This window comes from Pleurodeles waltl, chromosome 7 (assembly GCF_031143425.1).
Source record: "Pleurodeles waltl isolate 20211129_DDA chromosome 7, aPleWal1.hap1.20221129, whole genome shotgun sequence".
Lineage (NCBI taxonomy): Eukaryota > Metazoa > Chordata > Amphibia > Caudata > Salamandridae > Pleurodeles > Pleurodeles waltl.
In genome coordinates this window covers 1,128,110,352-1,128,130,277 of record NC_090446.1, presented here as the reverse complement: position 1 = coordinate 1,128,130,277, position 19,926 = coordinate 1,128,110,352, and the positions used below count along the sequence as shown (strand labels likewise).

Below are 19,926 nucleotides of genomic sequence, written 5' to 3'. Positions count from 1 at the left end.
CTTAGACGTGGAAACTGTTCCCAAGCCTACTGGATTTTGTTTTAAGAGTCGTCAGATGACTGACAAAACAGGGTGCGGAGCTCCAAATCCTCATCGGAGCACAGAAAGAAAGGAACTGATATTACAATGCAGAAGCAGATCGAGTCTGGTGCTTGGAGAATATTTTAAAGGTGAGGGATCTGCAGTTAGAAGTATCAAAAAGGAAAATGGCTACTTATTTCAAGATTGGACCTGTAGTCAAAATATTCATTGATTATCTTAACTTATTACAACATATACCCCCCATTCATTCATGCAGGCACCCTTAAAAAACGTACATCTTTACTATGCCAACCCAATCTTTTAACGTGTAATTCAGTACTCTCTTTCATATTTTGCTGTCTGCTGAATATCCTGGTTGACTGGATGTATCTTTTGTTTTTGAAGCTGTTTATTTAAAGTGTGTGAAGTCCACCAGCTGATGTTTTTGGTTGTGCAGTAACTTTCATTCGTTTCTTTTTTCCTTCTTTGACTGTTGCTGTTAAACTTGTTCTATGTGATAGTTTAATCCAAGATAATACACAACTTTGTTCATAGAAAGTCTCAGCAGCATAATACAGCACTACTCTCTAGAACAGTTATGGTGCTTAGTTGACCAAAAGCTACTGCGGAGACAGTAAAACTAAAAAGAAAGACACACAGACTAAGGGGACCCCTATTTTGGGATAGAAGGCCTCTGACACTCTAACTCTACTTCAATAAGGAAGCATCTTGAGGTTAAATCTGCTCCAGACCAGCACTGTAAGTACATTCTGTACCTCACCCACTGTGCATTCTATAGAACTTTCACTGAAGCCTATAACATTGCACAAACACTGCACGGAAATTCCAGTCTCGCAGCTGGTAACTCATTAGGAAAAGGCAAATAGCCTGAACTTGTGATGACTCCATATTAGAGCCTAAAACATAGGACATTATAAAGAACAAACAGATTCTGGGGAAATTAAGTAAATATGTGTGAATAACCAGGATTCCCCATTGAAAAATGTTTTTATGGTTATTTTCTCCATTTTCTCCATTCAAGTCATGTAGGCGAGCCCACATCACCTGAACCATCACAATCTAGTTCTAACATGCAGACTTACTGTAACTGATCCCAGGCTGTGCAGCAAACTAGAGGTGAGGCTGAGGGTCTGCGACCTGCCTCCCAATAAGCTGAGGAAATGACTCCAGACACACCGCATCATTTCCTGCCAGATAAACAAAGAACAGTGATAGCTGGATGTGAACTACGTGCAGACCAAAAGAAAATGGTCAGAGGTGGACAATCAATGACAAACTACCCCTCAGTTCATACAGCATTCAAAGCATAAACTCGCTAAAGGGAGAACATAAAGATGGTAGGCAAAATGGGACAGAAAGCACTGACTCTGAGCATACTTTTGGCAGCCCACACCTCTCCTATGGATGGTAATGGCCATCCATATGCGTTAAGATACACAATCAAATATACTCACTTCATAAGTGCTCACCTCTGATCAGTAAAGGACATTACACTGAACAGCACATTGGTGAAGTGACGTCACTAGAGGTCAAATGAGCTGAATACAATTTTAATGCACCAGGGAAGGGTGTGAAAGGAGAGCAGCAGTGTAGTGCTCTCAGATTAGTTCATCACATGTAATGGTCGACTGTCAGGAAAAAATCTCATAGAGCACTACAGATATCCATGCACCAGCATGCAGAGTGCAAGGCAGCTGAAGCAGTGGTGGCAGCTACACATCACAGACAGGAAGCAGCTAGGAACAAGCAAAATGTAAGGAATGAGGGGAACTGCTACCGCTTGAGTAAGAGCCAGAGGAAGACAGACACCAAAAGCAGGACGCAGGGCAGAGGAAGGTAAGGACTATGCACTGTCAGTGTTTTGGTTCATATACAAGGGAGTGTGAATGGATTAAAGGATAGTGCAGTTGGGCAGAGGAAAGAAAGTAAAAGGCCGGTAACACATGGGTACCTGAGATGACACCATCTCGGTGTAGCTGCTGAGCGTGTCCTCTGAAAACTTAGCCATCTGGAGCAAGAGAAGAGACTGGTTACTATCATGCTATCCTGAAGGGAGTAGATTGGAGAGGCTGGGGAAGAAGTCTCACTGCTTCTATAGGCTGATCAGTGGTGAAAGAATACATCATACTACTGGCCTTAACAGAACAAACTCCATCATAAAGACTGAAGTTATTCAATTTTCAAAGTGCAGAAAAAGCTGAGACACTAGCAGTGCACCACAACAGAATGTTGAAATCGCACTTGTCTACTATCCACCCCATCTGAAAACAAAGGAGTGTGTGAAAATGTATTCCCAAATAAAAACAGGTGTGAGATCAGGCACCCCATTTATGAGAATCATGTCAGTATTAGCACAATCGTAGTTCAAGTTAGTGCCATGTAAAATGCAAGCATCCGTTTCTTATACAAATAAACACACTCTCCCCACCCAAAACAGAACAGCAACACACTTACCAGGGCAGAAGGGCAGGCCTTACTCATCTGGGCTAGTACACGAGCCTCACTGAAGGCAGTGACAAGGATCCACAAGACCGGAAAAAGTAGAGGAAGGACAGGTAAGACACCATTTACCTAAGGAAACAATGACAAAGCATTAAATTGAACATGACAACCTCTGCACACTACAATAATGGTGAGAAGGCCGAAACGTGCTACCTCTTCTTCAGCAGTAGTGGCTATTTTTGGTTATCTGTAGTTGTGCTGTGAAAGAACTTTATAGCCTAGCTTGATAAGCTTATGAACTCCAGTTCCACCTCAGCTGAAGACCAAAAGGTAGACTTGCATCTGGAGATGCTTGTGTTTTTGTGCAAAGGAATTGGAGTTCCAATTCAGGATGCAATGCTTCTGTGGGGAAGGATTAAAAATGACTGTAAAAGTACACAAAGGGGCCAAACATTTATGAGATAAGTAAATCGACCTCTAAAACACAATGCTTTCAGAGGAAGTTCCACTATTTGAGAAGTCAAAGCACACAAATTTCCATTCATCACTTTTTCAAAGTCTCACTTCAGTGTCCATATGTGGGAAAGATGTTTCCAGGGTTGACTGTGTAAAGGCCTTCAAACTGCATTTCAGTGAAGAGCACAAAAGGTATCTGGGGCTTCCCTCTTCCTTGGGCAGAAGAGACATTTCTAGCTTCTAGCAGGTTACACTTCTACTGTGGAGATAGCAAAGACTGATATGCATGTAACATCTTTTTACTGCAGTCAAAGTCCTCATATGGTCCACATCCTTACGAGTCAGACAATTGTCCACCTCCTTATACTTCCACGTCAACCTTATCCCAAGTCTCTCACAGTTCTGTTTTTACCCAATACCTGGTTTACTATTTAAAATGTACACCAAATCTCTGGTGATCCTCCTAGACAAACAAGGGATCAATAGGCATCAATAAGATGATGGTACTTAACTCTAACTGTAAGTAGTGATGTCAACAGCTTTAGATCCTTCCCCCACCTTGTCCAAACTTGGATGAGTACAATCTATTAGAAGCTCAAATGAACCAAAACCAATCAAGTGCTTATCAAGAACCACAATCAGCATCCCAAATCCAATCATGGCAAACAGCCATGAAAGGCAAACCTACTGTACCTACAGCTGTCCAGTACTGGTGTCTTTCACAGATTCAAATGACTAAATTATTCTCCGATGTCAGACTGGGAATTCCTGACACATTTTTAAAAGCCAACGTATGAAAATAACAATTATTACAGTAATGTACATGAATTATTCACCTAATTGTTTTAGGTCTCACCAACAGTCACTGAGAGAGGCGCCCTCTTAATAGAAAGCACTGCACCCAAAACCACTGACTCAATTATTCAAGCACAAGCCTATAAGGTATATCGCAAAGCAAAGGAGGGACGGTCACAGATGGACCTATGCAAGATACTAAGACGTGAGAGCTGTAGTTAAAGTTAAGTAGTTTTTCTTCTCAGCACTGGATCTTTCATATACTGACGCGTCTAAATCAATACTGTTAAGTAGTACTTTAGACAGAAGGAAGATGAGCTGAGGTTACGAAAACTAGAAGAGGTTCTAGAGCACAACATGTCCTAATCTGAATTTGTTTGAAGTCTAAATATTAGTGCATGAATACTAGATTAAAATCCTTTTTCAATGCTCTACAAATAACCACACAGTGCACTCCTGCAGACAGTGCCCATTTTGGTATAACCCCTCTCATTATATGAATTATTTTGAGAGGCCAACAAACTTTGTCACAGGAGAATGTAATGCACAAAACTTTGCATCTAACTTTGACTATCTGGATGTCAACGGCCATGAATAATTGTCCAGTCGTTCTAAACAAATATGCCCTGACCAGAAAAAACAAAAGACAAGGACAACACAAGGAAATTAATCTGGTGAAGGTACACTGAAAAGAAATGCAGATTTGGATTTTAGAACAAAAATAGAGACCCCTCTTTCTTTTGAAAAAGTAGATTCTGATGGTGGAAGGTGCTCTTAATACTCATAGAATGGGCATGCAGTCAAACACAATATCTGACATAGGAGCAGATTTCAGGTTCCTCTGGAGTGTGATGGGAAACAGTTATTGTTCTTCATTAGTAATACTGAGTGCATTGTGAAGCTGCACAGTTTATCTATCCTGAGAAGGCCCATGAATAAGAATTTAAGGGTCCGTGGTGCTGGTCTTGATATTAACTTTGTCGCGTAGGCTCTCATTATTCTAATGAGACTACTGGATTTTGAGCAGCAGAGTCGCCTGTGGTGTGGGAGACTGAGTCTAACCCACTGCGGGTGATACCTGCCTCTCCAATCCGGGTTTTGCTCCGACCAACTAGCAGTGCCTCATCCCTATCAAAGGATAGTGATGATTGGGCAGCCGAGCGCATGACATACTAGGCTTCTCAGGGAAGTCGTGGTCACTTAGGTCGCATCCGGTTCTCTCATTTACAATTCAGTCTCATATATAAATGACAAACAGAGGCATTATATCCTTCAATAATGAGTTTAATAAAAAGACTGTATCTTAGATAGCAAAGCGTGAGCTGCAATAACCAGGACGACACAACATGACAGTATTAGAATTGTGACAAGAAGAGTGAAGCATAAAAACAACGCTATCATATTGTCACTATAATCAAGGGACTATTTCCTATCTAGGTTGTAATTTGAGCACAGCATGTTAAGCTCTAATCCTGCCTTTCAGGTTCCCCTGGGAAGACATCAACCCTCATACCTGAGCAAAGGCCTGGGGTCTGCGTTAGCATCTGTAGCGAAGCATTCAGCAATCAGCATACAGTCGTGGTTCCCTGTGTGGAATTTCCCTCTAACATGTAAGGGACAAGGAAGTGTTTATATAATAACACAGCTGATGTTCTGAGAAAATGTCCCTACGTAAGGATATGTATTTTCTACAAAAGTTGGAGACTAAACTTCTACAACGTTCACCAGCAATGTAATGAACTGCAGCCTTGAATGAAGCACAGAGTGATCAAGAATGTCTTGTTTGAGAACAAAGTGCTGGCCTAGGCAAAAACAGTTAGATAGATGAAAATAAGACCGTAAAAATGGTTATTGTAATAATAATAATAAAGCGAAGCTGAATAAAATATATCTAGGTTAGAGTGCACAGCGGCCTAGTGTGTTAAAATAACGTGCATGGAGCTATAACTAAAATGGCTACACAACAACTTGTCTGGGGAAATGATGGAATGGCATCAGCAAAGAGTCTTGAACATTACATTAAAAATACTTCCCACCTCCTACCCTAAGCAACTGTTTACTATTGCCTGCTTCCCAGGTGTGGGTATTTTGTTTGGCTGCCACATTAAACAGAGTAGGTGCAGAGCAACTACTTGTTGTGTGTTAGTTGAGGAAGTTAATACAGTTGTTGGTCACACAGTACACAGAGGTCATGCTTTCAGCCCTCACTATGAGTCCTGAGTAGGTTGTTACAAAAACCTAAGGGCCAGGCAAACAGCCACCATCTCCAAAATCTAGGAGCCTTTCTGGGATGACTTCAGATTGCTAAATCTTCGAAAAGCACAATTCAGCCCCCCACTGAAGCATCATTTGTCAGTACAAAGTATAATTCTTTTGTCTTTATGGAAACGCCTAACAGGTGGTTGACAAGGTGTTCTTGGAATGGTCTCAAATAGAGGCAGCAATGAACTATCTGAGGGATGCAAAACAGTTTCTTTTTATTTGTGCTTTGTACTCCCCGACCATGCAAGATTATTGGTTTATGTGGAGTTGGCATGCTAATGTTTTCCTGAGTTCCTCTCTCGAAAGGAAGGAACAGAATGCTGACCTGTAACAAGTTTAGCTGTTTCAACATCTAGTGCTTCTCCACTGTTAAGGGTTTCTAGTGAAACAAACTGACAAATTACAGAACCAAAGGATAACATGAAATGCTAAACGTAAGAACAATTTTGAAACCACCCTCAGCGATTCCAAATGGCCCACATAAAAACTGGAGATATTAAAATATCACTAATGCCCATCAAATCTTACTATATACAGGTTTTAGAGATCAAATTTAAAAGGACAAAAACTATATTTTATATAAATGTGTGCATCATGTATTCCTCCAGAGGGAATAAGTAAGAGCTTAGCACAACACTTACTGACTGGGCTTGCAGAGCGCTAGCTAAACAAGAAATATCCTGTATTGACAGGATGTTTCAGTGGGGTATTGCAACCTGTTACACCAACATTCTACTCCTCAGATGTCGGGAACAGCACCAGAAATTATCTTGTCACTCAAATCTTACAACTAAAGCAGCTCTCATTTTAGGTGTTAACGTTTCTTCACGTCAATAGTAGTAAATCTAAATGGTCAGATCAAATCAGATTTTTAAGACAAAAACGCCCACTTCACTGGTGTCAAAGGTAACTTAACGGATGCACATTAGCCGCCACAATGATTTTTCATTATGTAACTGCTTCAAGAAAGCGACTACAGGCCTCATGTTACTCACTTCCGTTGAAAAGTTAAGCCTCTGAATAATTAGTGTACCTCAGGAGCAGTAGAAAGGGTTACGACTTTGAATCAACTCAACTGGTCACAGAAAACAGTAGAGGGCTATGCGGAATGTTAAAAGGAAACCAGAACGTCATTAACCGGAAATCTCACTAGTTTTCCATAGTAATGAGAATAAGGAACATCTACCTGGAAAAAAATTATTTATGGATCCTCTGTCATTGAGTAAAGACTGCACTATTTCATCAACTAATACAAACCATAAGACAGTAAATCTCACACCATCCAAAGACAGATTCAAACAACCATGCTACAGACTAGATTTGAGATGAATGAAGATGCACATTAATCAGCTACACCAGATATTACAAAACAACACAATTCAAACATAATTGTGGTCATATTTAAAGATAAATAACATTATACAAAGAATGTGCTAGGAGTTTAACGACTTGAATGTCTGGGCACTAATTACTCAACTTACTGCATCTCAGAGAAAATATGTTTTAACGGGTAATCAACTTAAATATATATATGGAAAATGTCACTTACCCAGTGAACATCTGTTCGTGGCATGAGATGCTGCAGATTCACATGCTGTGCATTATCCTGCCATCTAGTGTTGGGCTCGGAGTGTTACAAGTTGTTTTTCTTCGAAGAAGTCTTTTCGAGTCACGAGACCGAGGGACTCCTCCCTTTCGGCTCCATTGCGCATGGGCGTCAACTCCATCTTAGATTGTTTTCCCCGCAGAGGGTGAGGTAGGAGTTGTGAATATACTAGATGTGCCCATGCAATGGAGTAGGTATGTATGTACATAATGTGTATGAAAATAATATTTATTTACAAATTTACAATTTTCATTCAACTAATAACGGCTACAGGCTCCCGGGGAGGTGGGAGGGCACATGTGAATCTGCAGCGTCTCATGCCACGAACAGATGTACACTGGGTAAGTAACATTTTCAGTTTGGTGGCATGTGTAGCTGCAGATACACATGCTGTGCATAGACTAATAAGCAGTAATCTCCCCAAAATGCGGTGGCTTAGCCTGTAGGAGTTGAAGTTGTCTGAAATAATGTTCTTAATACAGCCTGTCCTACTGTGGCTTGTTGTGTTGCTAACACATCTACACAGTAATGCTTAGTGAATGTATGAGGCATAGACCAGGTGGCTGCCTTACAAATTTCTGTCATAGGTATATTCCCCAGAAAAGCCATTGTGGCGCCTTTTTTCCTAGTGGAATGTGCTCTTGGTGTAATAGGTAGGTCTCTTTTTGCTTTAATATAGCAAGTTTGAATACATTTAACTATCCATCTGGCAATGCCTTGTTTGGATATAGGATTACCTGCAATGAGGTTTTTGGAAGGCTACGAACAATTGTTTAGTTTTCCGAAATTGTTTTGTTCTGTCAATGTAATACATTAGTGCTCTCTTTCAGCTACTGAGTCCGGTTGTGGAAAGAAGACTGGGAGTTTCACTGTTTGGTTTAGGTGGAATGGCGATATGACCTTTGGTAGGAATTTGGGATTTGTACGGAGAATCACTTTATGTCTATGTATTTGTATAAAGGGTTCTTGTATAGTAAATGCTTGTATCTCACTTACTCTTCTAAGTGATGTGATAGCTATTAGAAAGGCTACTTTCCAAGTTAAGTATTGCATCTCACAAGAGTGCATGGGTTCGAATGGTGGTCCCATGAGTCATGTTAATACAATATTAAGGTTCCACGAAGGTACTGGTGGTATCCTTGGGAGTACGATTCTTTTTAGTCCCTCCATAAATGCTTTGATGACTGGGATTCTAAAAAACGATGTTGTATGTGTAATCTGCAGATAGACAGATACTGCAGTGAGATGTATTTTAATGGAAGAGAATGCTAGCTTAGACTTTTGTAAGTGTAATAAGTAGCTTACAGTGTCCTTTGTGGAAGCATGTAGTGGTTGAATCTGATTAGTGTGGCAGTAGTAAACAAATATTTTCCATTTGTTTGCGTAACAATGTCTTGTAGTATGTTTTCTAGCTTGTTTAATGACCTCCATACATTCTTGTGTAAGGTCTAAATGTCCAAATTCTAAGACTTCAGGAGCCAGATTGCTAGATTGAGCGATGCTGGATTCGAGTGTCTGATCTGTTTGTGTTGTGTTAAGAGATCTGGTCTGTTTGGTAATTTGATGTGAGCTACTACTGATAAGTCCAGCAGTGTTGTGTACCACGGTTGGCGAGCCCAGGTTGGTGCTATGAGTATTAGTTTGAGTCTATTTTGACTTAGTTTGTTTACCAGATAAGGAATGAGTGGGAGAGGGGGAAAAGCGTAAGCAAATATCCCTGACCAACTGATCCATAACGCATTGCCCTTGGATTGAGGGTGTGGGTACCTGGACGCAAAGTTTTGGCATTTTGCGTTTTCTTTTGTTGCGAATAGGTCTATTTTTGGTGTTCCTCGGCGTAGGAAGTGATCCTGTAGGATCTGGGGATGAATTTCCCATTCGTGTGTTTGCTGGTGATCTCGACTGAGATTGTCAGCTAACTGGTTCTGAATACCTGGGATGTATTGTGCTATTAGGCGAATGTGATTGTGAATTGCCCAATGCCAAATTTTTTGTGCTAAGAGACACAGTTGTGACGAGTGTGTCCCTCCTTGTTTGTTGAGATAATACATTGTTGTCATGTTGTCGGTTTTGACAAGAATGTGTTTGTGGGCTACTAGTGGTTGAAATGCTTTTAATGCTAGAAACACTGCCATCTGTTCCAAATGATTTATGTGAAGTTGTTTTTGTTGATTGTCCCCCATTGACCCTGTATGCTGTGCTTGTTGAGGTATGCTCCCCATCCCATCATGGAAGCATCTGTTGTGATCACATCTTGAGGCACTGGTTCTTGGAATGGCCGCCCGTGGTTTAAATTTATAGGGTTCCACCATTGAAGTGAGAAGTGTGTCTGGTGGTCTATCAACACTAGATCTTGAAGTTGACCCTGTGCTTGTGTCCATTGTTTTGCAAGGCACTGTTGTAAGGGCCGCATGTGTAATCTTGCGTTAGGGACAGTGGCTATGCATGAAGACATCATGCCTAGAAGTTTCATTACAAACCTTACTGGGTAGTGTTGGTTTGAATGTATGCTTGATGTTATATTTTGGAACGCTTGGACCCTTTGTGGACTTGGAGTGGCAATTGCTTTTTGTGTGTTGAGTGTTGCTCCCAAGTATTGTTGTATTTGGGATGACTGCAGATGTGATTTCTGGTAATTTATAGAGAACCCCAGTTTGTGTAGAGTTTCTATAACGTATTGCGTGTGAAGAAGAAACTGTTGTTGAGTGTTGGTTTTTATTAGCCAGTCGTCTAAGTATGGGAATATGTGCATGTGCTGTCGCCTTATGTGAGCGGCTACTACTGCGAGGCATTTTGTGAATACCCTTGGGGCTGTTGTTATCCCGAACGGTAACACTTTGAATTGATAGTGTACACCGTGTATCACAAACCTTAAGTATTTTCTGTGGGAAGGATGGATGGGTATGTGAAAGTACGCATCATTGAGATCCAATGTTGACATGTAGTCCTCCTTTTTTAGTAAGGGAAACACGTCTTGAAGTGTTACCATGTGGAAGTGGTCTGACTTGATGAAGAGATTCAGTGTTCTGAGGTCTAAGATAGGTCTTAACGTTTTATCCTTCTTTGGAATTAGGAAATATAGTGAGTAGACGCCTGTCCCTTTCTGATGGTTGGGTACTAACTCTATTGCTTGTTTTTGTAATAGTGCTTGGGCCTCTAAGGTCAGAGATCTAATAGGTCTAAGTGTTGTTTGGACATATTGTGTGCCCTTGGGGGCACATCTGGCTGGGAATTTGTGAATTCTATGCAATAACCATGTTGGATAATGGCTAGGACCCATGCGTCCGTGGTAATGTGTGTCCAGTTCTGATAGTATGCAGTAAGTCTCACCCCCACTGGTGTTAAGTGTTGGGGTTTTGTGACATTGGAGTCAGTTTGGTTTGGCTTGTTTTAGGTGTCTGGAACTTTCCCCTTCCTCTTGGGAATTGTCCTCCTCTATATGAGCCACAAAACCCTCCCCTCTGGTATTGTGTCTGATAGGTAGGTCTGGTTTGCAAGGTGGAAGGCATTCAAAACCCCCTTCTAAATTGTGGCTTTCTAAATGTGCCTCTGCCCTGTGGGGAGTAGAGCGCGCCCATGGCTTTGGCCGTGTCCGTGTCTTTCTTTAATTTTTCAATTGCTGTGTCCACTTCCAGCCCAAACAATTGTTCTTGGTTAAAAGGCATGTTCAACACTGCTTGTTGGATTTCTGGCTTGAATCCAGAGCTTCTTAACCATGCATGCCTGCGAATGGTTACCGCAGTGTTGACCGTTTGTTCTGCCGTGTCTGCAGAGTCTAATGCGGACCTTATTTGGTTGTTGGATATTGCTTGTCCTTCTTCCACAACCTAATGGGCACGTTTCTGGTGTTGTTTGGGCAAGTGTTGTATAATGTGTTGCATCTCGTCCCAGTGTGCCCTCACGTAGCGAGCAAGTAGGGCTTGCGAATTAGCGATCCACCATTGATTGGCTGCCTGTGCTGCCACTCATTTGCCCGCTGCGTCGAACTTCCTACTTTCTTTGTCAGGCGGTGGAGCGTCTCCTGACGATTGAGAGTTTGCCCTTTTTCTTGCTGCTCCTACAACCACCGAGTCTGGTGTAAGTTGCTGTGTTATAAACACAGGATTCGCTGGGGAGGCTTGTACTTCTTCTCCACCCTAGGCGTGATAGCCCTTCCTTTAACTGGCTCCTGGAATACCTGTTTTGCATGTTTGAGCATACCCAGGAGCATTGGCAGACTCTGGTAGGAAGTGTGGGTGGATGCCAAGGTGTTGAACAGGAAATCATCCTCCATTGGCTCAGAATGCATTGCTACATTGTGGAACGTAGCTGCCCTTGATAGTACCTGCGTATATGCAGTACTGTCCTCTGGAGGTGACGCCTTTGTTGGGTAACAATCCGGACTGTTATCTGATACTGGTGCATCATATAAGTCCCATGCATCAGTATCATCCTGTGTCATCCCTGTATGCGAAGGTGACTGCATTGGAGGTGTTCCCACCGGAGACAGCTGTGGTGAGTGTAGTGGGGAAGGTTGTGGAGAAAACCTTGGTGGTGGGTTTTTTTCTCTGGCCACCTTCGGCTGCATTTCTGTCTCTTGAAATGCCAGTTTTCTTTTGGTTTTAATTGGAAGAAGAGTTTGTATTTTTCCAGTCTCTTTCTGGATATGCAACCTCCTTTGCCTATGGTCTGGTTCAACCATACTTATTTCCTGCTCAAATCTGTGTTTTTCATGCATTTGGCTGGAAAGTCCTTGCTCTTCTATGTAAGAGCTTCTTTTCGGCTCCGAAGCCGCTTTGTTCGGTACCAATGTTATTTTTCTCACCTTGGGTGAGTCGAACTCTCGCTGTTGAGATCGTTCGGTGCCGGAATCTTGACCGGAGTCGGAAGTCTTTGGCAAATCTTTGGCCTTTTTCAGTGCCGATGTTTGGTCACCTTCTTTTCGATGGGTTAAGCCATGGCCTGCTGGCGGTGGCGTCCCCTTGGCCTTAACGATCTTTGTGTGAGTTTTGGACGGGGCAGTTTTACTCACTGTTTTCTGCATCGTCGTGGGTCGCTCACTTTCGGATTCGTCAGAGTCCGTCCCCTGGATGGAAATTCTTTCCTCCTCCTTGACGTCGAGTTGTTCTCTCGGTGTCGACGCCATTTGCAGTCTTCTCGCTCGTCGATCACGTAGGGTCTTTTTAGATCGAAACACTCGACAGGCCTCACAAGTATCCTCCCTGTGTTCTGGTGATAAACACAGATTACAGACCAGGTGTTGGTCTGTATAAGGATACTTCGAGTGGCACTTCGGACAGAAGCGGAAGGGGGTCCAGTCCATTAGTCTTCGGCGATGGATGTGGTCGGGCCGACCAGTCCCCGCTGAAGAACGGAAGCCCCGAAGGGCCGCCGGAGCGCTTCTGCGATCGGTGCCGATACAATAACACTAAACCAGTACCGAACGAGAACAATACCGTCAAATTCTCGATATTTAGCTAACTTTCTCGATTCGAAATACGGAGCGAAGAGGAACACGTCCGAACCCGATGGCGGAAAGAAAACAATCTAAGATGGAGTCGATGCCCATGCGCAATGGAGCCGAAAGGGAGGAGTCCCTCGGTCTCGTGACTCGAAAAGACTTCTTCGAAGAAAAACAACTTGTAACACTCCGAGCCCAACACCAGATGGCAGGATAATGCACAGCATGTGTATCTGCAGCTACACATGCCACAGAACATATATATATATGTTCGATGGCATGTGTAGCTGCAGATACACATGCTGTGCACAGTCCGCCATCTGGTGTTGGGCTCGGAGTGTTACAAGTTGTTTTTCTTCGAAGAAGTCTTTTCGAGTCACGAGACCGAGGGACTCCTCCCTTTCGATTCCATTGCGCATGGGCGTCGACTCCATCTTAGATTGTTTTCTTTCCGCCATCTGGTTCGGACGTGTTCCTTTTCGCTCCGTGTTTCGGGTCGGAAAGTTAGTTAGAATCTCAGAAAAAATAGTCGATATTGTTTGCGTTCGGGATCGGGTTAGTTAGAACAAATCGACACTGAATTTTGAAGAGCTCCGGTGGCCCTTCGGGGTTTTTTCGATCCCCCGTCGGGGCCTGGTCGGCCCGGCCACTTGCGACTTCAAGGCTGATGGAACGGACCCCATTCCGCTTCTGCCCAAAATGCCATAACAAGTATCCGTATACGGATCAGCATCTGGTCTGTAACTTGTGCTTGTCCCCCGAGCACAAGGAGGATACTTGTGAAGCCTGTCGAGCGTTTCGGTCGAGGAAGACGCTGAGAGACCGAAGAGCCAGGAGACTACAAATGGCGTCCACGCCGACAGGTCAAGAACGTTTCGAGGAGGAAGAAGAAGCTTTCTCCATCCACGAGTCGGATTCTGAAGAACTCGACGCCGAAGAAACAACCAAAACCGTGAGTAAGACGTCGAAAATCAAGACTCACGAGAAGTCCACAAAAGCCCTGGGGATGCCACCGCCAACAGGCCATGGCTTAACCCGAAAACTAGGTGACCGATCCAAGGCACCGAAAAAGTGCATGCTGGTGTCGAAGTCATCCGACTCCGGTCGAGATACCGCCACACAGCAACCTCGGAGCCGAGACAGCGGCTCCGAGAAACTTCGGCACAGAGACAGCGGCACCGAAGAATTTCGGCACCGAGACACCACGCCGAAAACAAAGAAGGTTTCTTCGGAGCCTAAAAAGACTTCCGAAAAGGTTTCGGTTCCGAAACATCCAGCCTCGGAGCCGAAAACTAGTTCCTATACAGAGGAACAAGGATTAACCTCCCAATTACATAGATTTGGAGAGGAGCTTCAAGCTATAGAGCCTGACTACACACAAAGAAGGCTTCATATTCATGAGAACACAGGGAAGATAACCACTCTTCCCCCAATCAGGATAAAAAGGAAACTTGCCTTTCAACAAGGGGACAAGCAACCACAGGCAAAGGTGGCAAAGAAAACAACCCCACCACCATCAACACATGCATCACCAGCAACAACTCCACCACTGATGCACTCACCAGCTCATACCACAATGAGTCAGGATGATCCCGATGCATGGGACCTTTACGATGCTCCAGTGTCTGACAACAGCCCAGACTCCTATCCTACAAAACCCTCACCACTTGAGGACAGTACATCCTACACTCAGGTGGTCGCAAGGGCAGCCGAATTTCACAACGTCACCTTACATTCTGAACCAATTGAGGATGACTTTCTCTTTAACACCCTATCCTCCACCCATAGCCAGTACCAAAGCCTTCCCATGCTCCCAGGAATGCTAAGACATTCAAAACAAATATTTCAGGATCCAGTTAAAGGCAGAGCCATAACTCCAAGGGTGGAGAAAAAGTACAAGCCACCGCCAACATATCCAATCTATATTACAACACAACTAACACCAGACTCAGTAGTTGTCTGGGCAGCTCGTAAGAGAGCCAACTCTCATACCTCAGGAGACGCACCACCTCCAGACAAGGAGAGCCGCAAATTTGATGCTGCGGGAAAAAGGGTTGCAGCACAAGCAGCAAATCAATGGCGTATTGCCAATTCACAAGCACTTTTGGCAAGATACGACAGAGCTCATTGGGATGAAATGCAACATTTCATCGAACATTTACCCAAGGAGTTCCAAAAAAGAGTGCAACAGGTGGTGGAAGAGGGACAAAGTATCTCAAATAATCAGATACGGTCTTCCATGGATGCAGCAGATACAGCTGCAAGGACAATAAACACTGCAATCACAATACGAAGGCACGCATGGCTGCACACTTCAGGGTTCAAGCCGGAAATCCAACAAGCTGTGCTCAATATGCCATTTAATGAACAGCAATTGTTTGGGCCGGAGGTAGACACTGCCATTGAGAAACTCAAAAAAGACACCGATACAGCCAAAGCCATGGGCGCACTCTACTCCCCGCAGAGCAGAGGCACATTTCGGAAAACACCTTTTCGGGGAGGGTTTCGAGGTCAACCCACAGAAACCACAACCTCACAAACAAGGCCTACTTACCAGGGTCAATATCAGAGGGGAGGTTTTCGGGGGCAATATAGAGGGGGCCAATTCCCAAGAAATCGAGGAAAATTCCAAGGCCCCAAAACTCCTCAAAATAAACAGTGACTCACAAGTCACACAACCCCATCACATAACACCTGTGGGGGGAAAAAACTAAGCCAATTTTACAAACTTTGGCAGGAAATAACAACAGACACTTGGGTCTTAGCAATTATCCAGCATGGGTATTGCATAGAATTTCTCCAATTCCCTCCAAACATCCCACCGAAAACACACAATATGTCAAAACAACATATAGATCTTCTAGGACTAGAAGTTCAAGCATTGCTACAAAAGGACCCAATAGAATTAGTACCAAATCTACAAAAAAACACAGGAGTTTACTCACTGTACTATCTAATACCCAAAAAGGACAAAACTCTGAGACCAATACTAGATCTCAGAACACTAAATACCTACATCAAATCAGACCACTTTCACATGGTCACGTTACAAGACGTAATCCCACTGCTCAAACAGCAAGACTACATGACAACATTAGACCTAAAAGATGCGTATTTCCATATACCAATACATCCTTCACACAGGAAATACCTAAGGTTCGTATTCCAAGGAATACATTACCAATTCAAAGTGCTGCCATTCGGAATAACAACTGCGCCAAGAGTTTTTACAAAATGCCTATCAGTAGTAGCTGCACATATCAGAAGGCAGCAAATACATGTGTTCCCGTACTTAGACGACTGGTTAATCAAAACCAACACGCTAAGACAGTGTTCACAGCACACAAAATATGTCATACAGACCCTTCACAGGCTAGGTTTTTCCATCAACTACGCAAAATCACACCTTTTGCCGTGTCAAACACAGCAATACTTAGGAGCGACAATCAACACAGCAAAAGGGATTGCCACTCCAAGTCCACAAAGGGTTCAAACATTTCACAAGGTAATACAGGCCATGTATCCAACACAAAAGATACAAGTCAAAATGGTAATGAAACTCCTGGGCATGATGTCTTCATGCATAGCCATTGTCCCAAACGCAAGATTGCACATGCGGCCCTTACAACAGTGCCTAGCATCACAATGGTCACAAGCACAGGGTCAACTTCTAGATCTGGTGTTGATAGACCGCCAAACATACATCTCGCTTCTATGGTGGAACAGTACAAATTTAAACCGAGGGCGGCCTTTCCAAGACCCAGTGCCACAATACGTCATAACGACGGATGCTTCCATGACAGGGTGGGGAGCACACCTCAATCAACACAGCATCCAAGGACAATGGGACATACATCAGAGGCAGTTTCACATAAATCACTTAGAACTGATAGCAGTATTTCTAGGGCTGAAAGCATTTCAACCCATAATAACCCAAAAATACATTCTTGTCAAAACAGACATGACAACAATGTATTATCTAAACAAACAAGGAGGGACACACTCGACACAGTTGTGCCTCCTAACACAAAAAATATGGCATTGGGCGATTCACAACCACATTCGCCTAATAGCACAATTTATTCCAGGGATTCAGAACCAGTTGGCAGACAATCTCTCTCGTGATCACCAACAAACCCACGAATGGGAAATTCACCCCCAAATACTAAACAATTACTTTCAAATTTGGGGAACACCTCAAATAGATCTATTTGCAACAAAGGAAAACTCAAAATGCCAAAACTTTGCATCCAGGTACCCACAAGATCAATCCCAAGGCAATGCTCTATGGATGAACTGGTCAGGGATATTTGCATACGTTTTTCCCCCTCTCCTTCCATATCTAGTAAACAGGTTGAGTCAAAACAAACTCAAACTCATACTAATAGCACCAACATGGGCAAGGCAACCTTGGTACACAACACTACTAGACCTTTCAGTAGTACCTCATGTCAAACTACCCAACAGACCAGATCTGTTAACACAACACAAACAACAGATCAGACATCCAAATCCAGCATCTTTGAATCTAGCAATTTGGCTCCTGAAATCCTAGAATTCGGACACTTAGACCTCACACAAGAATGTATGGAGGTCATTAGACAAGCTAGGAAACCTACCACTAGACACTGATATGCAAATAAGTGGAAAAGATTTGTGTATTACTGCCATAATAATCAAATTCAGCCATTACACGCATCTCCAAAAGATATAGTGGGATATTTACTACATTTGCAAAAATCCATTCTAGCTTTCTCTTCCATAAAGATACATCTCACCGCAATATCAGCTTAACTGCAAATTACTCATTCAACTTCACTATTTAGAATACCAGTCATTAAAGCGTTTATGGAAGGCCTAAAGAGAATGATACCACCAAGAACACCACCTGTTCCTTCATGGAACCTCAACATTGTCTTAACAAGACTCATGGGTCCACCTTTCGAGCCCATGCATTCTTGTGAGATGCAATACTTAACGTGGAAAGTTGCATTTTTGATTGCCATCACATCTCTAAGACGAGTGAGTGAGATTCAAGCATTTACCATACAAGAACCATTTATTCAAATACATAAAAATAAAATAGTTCTAAGGACAAATCCAAAATTTTTACCAAAGGTTATCTCACTGTTCCACTCAAATCAAACAGTAGAATTACCAGTGTTCTTCCCACAGCCAGATTCTGTAGCTGAAAGAGCAAACATACATTAGACATCAACAGAGCACTAATGTACTACATTGACAGAACAAAACTAATTAGAAAAAGAAAAACAACTATTTATTGCCTTTCAAAAACCTCATACAAGAAATCCAATTTCAAAACAAGGCATTGCTAGGTGGATAGTTAAGTGTATTCAAACCTGCTATCTTAAAGCAAAGAGACAGCTGCCTATTACACCAAAGGCACACTCAACCAGAAAGAAAGGTGCTACCATGGCCTTTCTAGGAAATATTCCAATGAACGAAATATGTAAGGCAGCAACATGGTCTACGCCTCATACATTTACCAAGCACTACTGTGTAGATGTGTTAACTGCACAACAAGCCACAGTAGGTCAAGCTGTACTAAGAACATTATTTCAAACTACTTCAACTCCTACAGGCTGAACCACCGCTTTTGGGGAGATAACTGCTTACTAGTCTATGCACAGCATGTGTATCTGCAGCTACACATGCCATCGAACGGAAAATGTCACTTACCCAGTGTACATCTGTTCGTGGCATTAGTCGCTGCAGATTCACATGCGCCCACCCGCCTCCCCGGGAGCCTGTAGCCGTTTAGAAGTAGATCTTGAACATTTGTACATTTGTGAACATATTACTTTAACCTTTATTACGTACATACGTATTCATTCCATTGCATGGGCACTATTACTAACATACACAACTCCTACCTCACCCTCTGCGGGGAAAACAATCTAAGATGGAGTCGACGCCCATGCGCAATGGAATCGAAATGGGAGGAGTCCCTCGGTCTCGTGACTCGAAAAGACTTCTTCGAAGAAAAACAACTTGTAACACTCCGAGCCCAACACCAGATGGCGGACTGTGCACAGCATGTGAATCTGCAGCGACTAATGCCACGAACAGATGTACACTGGGTAAGTGACATTTTCCATATATGTTCTCATTATAATATTATGATGTATCTGTTAACAATGTTGTTTAAATGTGCGTGCCTGTATCTCGCTAACCCTGAGTAAAGTAGTAACAGCTTTCAGAAAAGTTGTGTTAAGACAGATGTTTCCAAGATGCTCTATGCATTGGTTTAAATTGAGGTAATATTAATCTATTTAAAACCCTGTTTAAATTCCAAGTAGGAGGTGGTGCATGATGAATGGGGCTAAACCTGTTTCACCCCTTCCCAGCTAGAATGCCAGTGATGGTGACTGATTCAAAGATAACTGTTAAAGTGACTAATACAGCTGTAGCAAACAAGAATATCAAGTTGCTAAAGTAAATTAAAAAATATAATCTTAGTATTATTGAGGTATTCCTATACTTTCCTTTTGAAGAGAAGAGTAAATGTCAAAATACTAGGACACGAGGAACTGTGCAGCCAAGTTCAGTGACTTGTTCTTGGCGAGTAATTCTCCCATTCTGTGGAAGGATTGGCAATTTATGATAAAGTATTATGGACCTATTTAGATGCAACTACAATGACCTTTAACTAAATTATGGTATTAATATAATAAGGAGAATACTCCTGCTCTTTGCAGCACTACTATTGTATATGTTATTTAAAATAGCTCTTCAACCAATTTTAGTTTTAAATAAATGGAGCAAACTGGTGTCCTGGTACACAGTACCATCTGACTATGCAAATCAGTACAAATTAAACTTTTCAATATATAGTTGTGCACTCACTCCTGTCAGTGGCAGA

The 19,926-nt window shown here is 42.6% G+C and overlaps 1 protein-coding gene across 9 annotated transcripts in view; it reads right to left on the bottom strand.

Annotated features, from left to right (window-relative positions):
• TMEM94 (transmembrane protein 94) overlaps window positions 1-19,926 on the bottom strand; it is a 543,968-nt gene that overhangs the window by 299,665 nt on the left and 224,377 nt on the right. For 6 of the 9 annotated variants that reach the window (XM_069200148.1, XM_069200147.1, XM_069200146.1 and 3 more), the window contains 3 exons: window positions 2,497-2,613; window positions 1,994-2,050; window positions 1,125-1,229 (listed from right to left, as the gene is read on the bottom strand). In XM_069200148.1, the coding sequence (XP_069056249.1) occupies window positions 1,125-1,229; window positions 1,994-2,050; window positions 2,497-2,613 (279 nt within the window). The remainder of the gene's footprint in view (window positions 1-1,124; window positions 1,230-1,993; window positions 2,051-2,496; window positions 2,614-19,926) is intronic. The other 3 variants (XM_069200153.1, XM_069200150.1, XM_069200149.1) reach the window with 1 other exon arrangement.